Source organism: Oryza glaberrima, chromosome 9, assembly GCF_000147395.1.
Source record: "Oryza glaberrima chromosome 9, OglaRS2, whole genome shotgun sequence".
Lineage (NCBI taxonomy): Eukaryota > Viridiplantae > Streptophyta > Magnoliopsida > Poales > Poaceae > Oryza > Oryza glaberrima.
This window is the reverse complement of record NC_068334.1, coordinates 21,527,377-21,535,723: the sequence shown is the minus strand read 5'-3', so window position 1 is coordinate 21,535,723 and position 8,347 is coordinate 21,527,377. Positions and strand designations below refer to the sequence as shown.

The following is an 8,347-nucleotide window of genomic DNA, read 5'->3' as shown; positions in this document are numbered from 1 at the left end:
ATACACAAAGGGCTTGTTTGGTTGCCTGTATCAGACCTGGCCTGCATCTGGTGATGGTGCCAGCTTCCATCCCAGCAGCCAGCATTATCGCCATGGTGGTGTTAACATGGAGAAACGATGGCTGGACAAAGCCATGGATGGAGACGAGAGTTAATATATGGCTTGTCCAACAACAGCATAGCGCTTGGAAATTGGAATGGTTTTCTTAGAGCAGCCAAGGAGGTCGGAGATTTAAACTCCGACCACCCCTCTGATGCTCTACTGTGTTCAATCCTAAGCTTCTCATACCGGATCTGGTAAAGAAAAATCAAATAAACTTAACAACATATACTTACACTGGCACCATCAAAAGGAAATTAAGAAAATACCAACCATGAACAAGTTGCTGGGTCGAAAACTATTTTGAGGGCCTCACCTCACCTCATTGGTAACTATGGCTTGAAATCGGATAGGAATGGAATTGCGGATGAAGAGTTGTTCGCTGCGTACGTACTTGTAACCCCCAACACATTCTCTCCTAGACAACAGCGGAGAAACTACAATGAAATTTGGGCAGAGGCACATCATAACTTTCTTTTTATCGTTTTTTCTTCTCAAACAAGATCATAGAACAAGTTATGGTGGTCGCAAAGCGCTCAACACAGCATGAACAAAAATTATGCGGCTCATAAGACAGGGTAGATCTGTGTTATACGCCATTCCCCCATTTCCTTACAACTCTCTCTTTCGCTGACTTTCCAACTCTATCTTTCACAACCACAGCGGCCTGATTGCCAGTGTCTAGAGAAGGGGATGATCGCCTCGGAGCCGAGGATTGTACGCCCTGAAGAATACACTGAGCTACGAATGACAGTGCACGCCGAATTTGCCGTAGCACAGCCAGCAGTGAATTTACAATAGCTGCTACCAGCACATTGAAGTTTGCAATCAGGAAAAACTGCAAAGAAATTGCACAGCAGTTAGAAATACATCTAGGTTGACAACTCATTCATACAAAAAGTGCAGGATATTAATTGTCTTTACCGCGGCGATAATACCGACGATCGTAAGAAGAGTTTGTTTTGCAGCATCCCAGAAACCTCCACTGCTGAACCACCTGAACCAACCACCTCCTCCAGACCATCCTCCACCACCGGCTGAAGGAGGCAGTCTTTGCTGCCTTCTTTCAATTCGCATACCCAATTTTGGAAGCCCCGTCTTCTTCCACCCTAGGGCATTTTCCACTGCTTTCCTAGCTTCATCCTGAGAGGAAAAAATGTTGTGGTTTGTTATTGTGATATTCTGTTGGCCTATCAACTTTGAAGAATCAAGAGTAATTTTGGATTCTCACACAAACCAACAGCAGATAATCCTATGTGGAATGGCATTATTGCAGTAATGCATGCCTATCATCACATGCCAAATTAAGAGAACCACTGAATCCTATGACTCTATACAGTTCGACAGCAATCGGATTGGTGGTTTAGCACGATATTATCGTCATCATACCATATAAGATTACTACATCAACAATCACCATTCTAATTGTAAATGTTCACATGATATTTTTTTGTTTTTGCGGGGTAAATGTTCATATAATAAGATTAATAGATTATCACATCAACAATCACCATCCTGGATGTAATGCTCCCCATGAAAAAAAAATCAACACATGCGGAGTATCACATAAGCCCACTAGTTAATTTTCCAAGCTAGATAAGGGGTTTGGCCAAGTTAATCCCTCGCCCAAATCCAATCCAGGCAGGGATGGCTAGTCAGTTCTATGATTCTCCTTCTTCAACACCACCGTATGATTTCGGCGCAGCAAGCAAGATAGAAGCTAATAGGTTCAACTGGCAAGGTAACCAGTCAATCAATCAGGGGGGGGGGGGGGGGGGGGGGATTGGAGATGTTGTGCACGAACCTGCTTGCTGCGGCTGCGGCTGCCGGCGGCGGAGAAGAGGCAGCACGCGCGGGCGAAGCCACCGTAGGAGACGGAGACTAGATTCCTCCCGCATCGAGATCGAGATGTAGCGCGAGAGGACTCGCCGGCGGCGAAGAAGAGGGGGGCGTCGCCATCGCGGCGGAAAGCGCGGAGTTGCGGAGGAGGGGCGAGCGACATCGGCGAGTGGCTTGGGCAAGCTTAGCTTACGCCCATGGCTTCTTCAGGCCGATCCAGTCTACTGGGCTGGGCCTGGATGGGCTCTCCACCTACAGATCAGGCCCACAATGCTCGGTTTTTTTCTAAAAGAAAGAAAAATGGAACACAAACAAATTGCATACAAAGAATTGGGAATTTCCAGCAGAACATGAATAAACTGAGGGCAGTTTCACACCTCCACATAGGCAACAAACAGTGCAGCACACACTGACTGGTCGTTACCCGTTAGATAAACAGGCGCCAAAATGCCAAAACATTGTACTGCTAACACATAGAGCCGTCTCAAGAGTAGTAAGCGTTAGGAGAGTTCTTGGTTCATTTGCTTGTGATGATGCACTAACCATATTACTCCTACCCAGTTAACAGGACATGTACTGGAGTACCTCGCAAAGGAAAACACATGCGGAATATATGTATTATTATAAAGGCTAATGACACTAGTTGGAAGAGCCACAGCCACCGGCGGCGGGCTTGTCGTCGTCTCCATGTCCATGTCCATTAGCGGGAGGTTGGCGGTGCTGGTTGGAGAGGAGCTGGGCCTTGAGCTCGGAGAGAAGCCTCTGCCTCTCCTTGTGTAGCAGCTCTGCCGCTTTCTTCAGCCTCTGGTTCTGCTCCATGATGTAGCAGTTCTGCAGCACAAGCTCCGAGTTCACCTTCTCCATCTCCTCCCTCCTCACTCGATCTTACTAAATCCATCGCAACATATATACAAGCAGTTCATAAGATAGGGAGAATTATGTAACAAAGAGCATATATATATATATTGAGATAGAGAAAACAAAGGAAAGCAGAGGGCATCTTACATCAAGTCAAGAAACCACCACCTTCCTCCTTGCGAGGCTGCGATGTGAGTGGAATGGATGCAGCTCTAGCTCCAGCTCCTGCTAGTGAAGAACTGAAGATTGAAGCAGCAGCAGCACAAGGTAAGGTATTTATAGAAGCAAAAGGAAGGAGCAGCAGTGCAGAATTGACATAGGTAACGTGAGCAGCTCGAATGGTCATCATTTCACTTGATCCAGCCCTCGGAGCGAGCCTATTAATGCAAGGCAGAGGCAGTGCAAGAGCATCATGAGAGCAGCAGATATGCTGGATTCTGTAGGCCGTGGAAGGAAAATTATGGCAAAAGGTTAGGCCCGGCCACCACGAGATTCGCTAGCTATCATGACGGCATCGCATCCCTTCCATCTCCTTCCCTTTCCCTTCCTTTTGTTGCTTTGGCTTTGACTCTTCTGCTTGTTCGTCTCTGCTGGCTGCCTCCCTATGACCAGAACAAACATGGAGAGGGTGTGAGTAGCAGGCAGGAAGGATGGCATCATTTCAATACAGAACACAAAGGGACCTAATAAAATCAGCGGCATAAAGCTGTAGTAATGGCATCATTTATGTCACACCAAGATGGGTTAAAGTTACGCAGCTCCACTGTACAAGCAGTAACTGCGACATCCCACTCCATACGACAATACATATAGTGCTACTAGTACAATTGGCAATCGAGCTTAGTACATTGTTTTAACTTACTAGAGTGGAGTTACAAAGTTGGGGTTACTCAACTACAACTACAATGATCTATAACAGACACTGATTAAGCCTCAGCGAGGGGCTTAGGTTCACTGTGGGGACTACAGCGCTGCATCTTCGGTCCAGTCAATCTGACGCCACTTCAGGTGGAAGGCGAAGGCGAAGCTTCAGCAAGCGACAAGGACCAAGCAGCTGCAAATAGTCGAGAAAAACTTTCAGCGAGAAAGATGATTAAAGCTAATAAGCAAAACAAATAGCAGCAAGAATTGAACTAACCACGTCCTGAATAAATATCCACATATTAGATGTTGTGCCGATTCTCTTCTCATCACCCGCGCTGAGTGCTTGACTTCAAGGGGGCAATGTGCCCCTCCTGAATCTCAAAACTGAACTGCAAGGAACAGCAGCAGAACAGCACCGATCATGCCAGCCATGACTGCTCTCCCCTTCATTTCTCAGCTTCTATGCATTGGACTTGAGGTCCCGTATGCAACAGTCTGCAATTTACTTCCAGGACGAAGAAGGTGCCTCTCCTGCACCTGAATGTGCAGGGTGCAACAACACCAAGAACCACAAGCTAACAAGATCAAGTGGATTGTTTAGCTCAGATATGTAGTTCTCGGTTCTTTTATGCCTGCTACCATCTGCCAGCAAGAAATGAATCGGGTATGACATCCGATTTACACATTCAGAGCACGCTGGCAGGGTGCAGGCATGCCCAGGCCCCTCATCGGGGCCGGGCTAAGCGCAAACTAGCTTCAGGTTGTTGTTGGTGAGTCTGCACAAGTGAAAAAGGAACACATCAGCTGAGTGTTAATGCATAATCTATAAATTGCATCGAAGAAATATCAGAATAGATGTATGTGCAATAATACATGTGTATAAACATAATAAAAGTCTCATGTCACAAAAATGTACCTTGAAAAAACTACTACCTTCCCTCCAAAAAAGAGTTCACTTTTAGACACAACTCAGGACAGGCAAACTTGTCTAGGTTCGTGTATAAAAGTGAAGTCTTATTGGGACAGAGGTAGTAAATCCTATGTCAAATGAACAATTGAACTATCAATAACTTCACGCACCTCTACAATGATATTTCTTGTAGTACATCAATTCAACTTGAACAATGAGAAAAGCGACAAGGATCTAAAGTACGGATACAAACCTGTGCAAATGGACGCATGGGTTCCTGTGGATGTACATATGTGACTCCTGGCCGTGAAGGCATAGCAAATTGTTGGGGAGTATGCATAAAAACAGATGACCTAATGGGAGCACCAGCATGACCAGGACTGTAAGGTGGTGGCATGGAACCATCCGGAGGTCTGTACCCAATCGCATTAGGCGATTGAGCCGGTGACCAGGGCCCAGGAATATGCTGTGCTATTGACTGAGGCTGCTGTTCAACAGGAACTGGAGACCCATGAGACCCAAGCTGAGGGAACTCAGTGTTGTAGTTAACAGCAGGGGCATACAAAGGTTGAATAGTGTATGAACCTCCATTAAATCCAAATCCAGGATCAAATCTTTGCATGTACCTGTAAAGCCATTCATGATGAGTTGGCTTGATACAAAAGGGCAGTCCTTGTCTTCACTGACATAACAAAAAAGTCAACAGGTAGTTTTAATAGAGTTACATTTTGGTTTGAAAGTCAGTCCCCATTGTTCTTTGTATCTTTAACATATTATCACATGATTACCTCCTGTTGATGTGTTTTACACAAGCTTCTCTTAGAATTAGAGTTTAAATTTGCAATCTAATAGTTATATGAATGAAATGCTTATATGGATGATTGCATAGATCACCCATGAGCTACTTTGATAGTTTAGGATGCACGTGAAATATTGAGAGTACTAAATGGTTCACCAATAAAAAATAGGAACTGTACGGTGGAATGGCAAAACATTCTATAGCTAAAGAGTTACAAAAATAAAGTTTATTACGTTAAACGGACCTGTCATAGCTTCTGTCATAATCAGGATCCTTGCGATCTGACTCACGGTCTCGAAATATCGCCACCCTGTTGTTTTGCCTGTTTCTATTAAATGCAGGATCCTTCTCAGTCTTGTTTCTATTTGCCCTGCTGCTAGACGAGGCAGTAGTCAAACTCCTTTCAAGGGTAATTTCAGGCCCTTCACCTAGCCTGTTACCTGAGCTTAGCTCCAAGGAACTGGACCTATGGAGAGTATTTGGCAAAGTTACTTCATCACCTGGTCTTCCATCAGCAGCATTGCCGCTGCTACTGTTGTTATTAAATATACGTGCACGTGCCTTATTGTATTCCTCCTTTCTTTCTTCAACACTTTTCTGAAGGTTGGCTCTAGAAGAGTGAGCACCTGAACTGGAATTGTTATGGTAGTGCTTCTGAGGTCTTTGCTTGATAGCAACTTTGGCTATAGAGTTGCTCTCATCTTGAGGCAGATTAACTTGAATATCTGATAGGCGCACAGCAGGCAACCGGCACTCAGCTGATGTTTTGCGAAGGATGATACGAGAACCAGATCCATCAGGAAGGCCGTTATCTTGTAGAGCAATTGACTGGAGGAAATAATGCTGTGCCAGACGATGTGCAGCAAGACGCAGGTAAGAAGTAGGAAGACCATGGAAGTCAAACTCTGTCCGCGTAGGGTCATGAATGAACTTCAAAATGTCTTGCTCCATCCTTAGCACTACAATGAGATAAGACTGCTGTAAGGTACAAGCCACGAAGCATTGCTCAACTTACAACTTGTAGTTAGAAAGGTAGTCAATCATGAAGATACAACAGTATGATGCATCCGCTAATGTATTACCAAGTCGAGAGTATAAGATTGCAAGCAGAATAAGGAAAAAAATACAGAAGAAATTAACCAGTTAAGGTAATTGCAGATGAAGCCAATTCAACTTTACAAAGTCCTAGAACATCAGTAAGTGACAAGGCAGCAATTGACACCGTTTCACTTGCATGTCCGATACCACAGGACAGAAATGCTACATGATGTATGGCATTGCTTTACATGTCATGCTTTATTACTCCCTCTGTCCCTAAATATAAGGGATTTTGGTGGGATGTGACACATCCTATTACAACGAATCTAGACAGGTGCGTCACATCCCACCAAAATCCCTTATATTTAGGGACGGTGGGAGTACAAATAGGATGCGTCACATCCCACCAAAATCCCTTATATTTAGGGACGGTGGGAGTACAATATAACTCACAATTTACAAAGTTTAGGTGGCTAAAACCTATTCAAAAATTCAAAGGCAGTGTGCAATCATGGGGCCAACAATGTTAGCACAGATTAAACAGAGCATGATAGCTCACATATGGGTAGGCATTCCAAACCAGCAGAATTAAGGATGAACATGGTGACAAGAGGCGTCACTAGTGCTAGCATTCAGGCATCACAAGTTGGCAAGTCTGCACATGATGTCGACGGCACGCAATACAGGTCGAAACATGCACATAACAAGAGTGCTCTAATAATCAAGTGCGACTTGTTACTGCTTGTAGAAACAGGGTAGCTAGGCCTATGATACGAAGCAGAGGAGGGTGCAGCAGGGGGGATGGGGATTCGAATATTATACCAGAGAGCCGCTCCCTCGGCTTCTCGAGCGCCTCCCGGAGGAACTGATCGAGCTGGTCAACCGAATCGGGGCGACCGGACGACGGGTGCTGCGGGTCGTCGGCATCGGCGTCGGCGAGGTCGGGAGAGGAGGAGACCCGGCGCGCGGAGGGGAGGTGGAGGCGGCTCATGGGCTCGTCGAGGTCGGCGGTCTCCCATGAGTCGGGCGGCGGCGGCGGGGGGGCCTCCATGGGCGATCTGTGCTGTGCTGTGCGTGGGGCTAGATGGCGCAGACGGGAAGAGCTCTCGCGGCCATGAGACGCGTGCGAGAGGGAGAGATCTGGGGAGCGGAGGCGGAGAGGCGAGGCGAGCTAGGGTTTGGATTGGATTTGCGGTTGCGGTGGTCGGGGTAGATAGGGAAGGTGGATATTGAGGTCGGAATCGGAAGGGAGGAAGATGTAATTTGGGTCGGAAAAGGGAAGGAATCTGAAGACGAGGCGGAGAAGGGGAGTGGTCGCGTCGCGTGCTCCCCTTCTCCGCACGCGAACTTACTTTATTACCCTCACACGTTTTCAATGTCTCCGCGCTCCGTCCAGGGGCAATTCAGTCTTAGTACTGCATCTCGGATTGTGAAGGTCAAGCCCAGCCCAGTAATGGCCTTGGGCTGTGGCCGTGCTGATGGAGCAAACGGACGGGATATTTTGGGCCTGCATGCGAAGGAAGGAATGATTCAGCCTTACTTAACTTCCTGCTCAGGATTTGGTTTTGCCCTCCCCTCAACTAAGTAGTAGATTCTCTACACCATACATGCTCTAACTAGTGTAGTGATTCTTTTCTTTTTCTAGGCAAGGCAGATTATATTAAATAAAAAATAAATTATAATCTTCTTCTTGTTATGTATAACACTAAACAACTCCGACACACGCAAAAAAAAATACTAGGAACGAGTATCGGCCACCATCTTCATCACCCTAAATATCAACAAACCGGTATCACCAAACAAACTAGTGCCCCAAACCATAGAATTGGCGCGGCTAATTGGATCATCAGCAACCCAGTAGACACGCTTATCCTAAATCTTGTTGAAGACCTTGTGAAAACTATATAAACTCTAAACAAAAAAAACCTAGGGCTTATTTG

The 8,347-nt window shown here is 45.9% G+C and overlaps 2 protein-coding genes across 2 annotated transcripts in view; one reads left to right on the top strand and one right to left on the bottom strand.

The window, feature by feature from the left end:
• LOC127784947 (DNA polymerase II subunit B4) overlaps positions 1–426 on the top strand; it is a 2,231-nt gene extending 1,805 nt beyond the window's left edge. The window contains exon 3 of the mRNA XM_052312374.1: positions 1–426. This exon is cut by the window's left edge and continues 438 nt beyond it. The gene's annotated coding sequence lies outside the window, so the exon portion shown is untranslated.
• A 3,054-nt stretch (positions 427–3,480) lies between these two features.
• LOC127784944 (uncharacterized) lies at positions 3,481–7,698 on the bottom strand. The gene is made up of 5 exons (XM_052312372.1): positions 7,230–7,698; positions 5,614–6,328; positions 4,824–5,196; positions 3,935–4,436; positions 3,481–3,850 (listed from the first exon to the last, which is right to left on the bottom strand). The coding sequence occupies exons 1-4, from the start codon at positions 7,456–7,458 to the stop codon at positions 4,386–4,388; spliced, it is 1,368 nt and encodes a 455-aa protein (XP_052168332.1). The 5' UTR covers positions 7,459–7,698; the 3' UTR covers positions 3,481–3,850; positions 3,935–4,385.
• Positions 7,699–8,347: the final 649 nt, after the last annotated feature.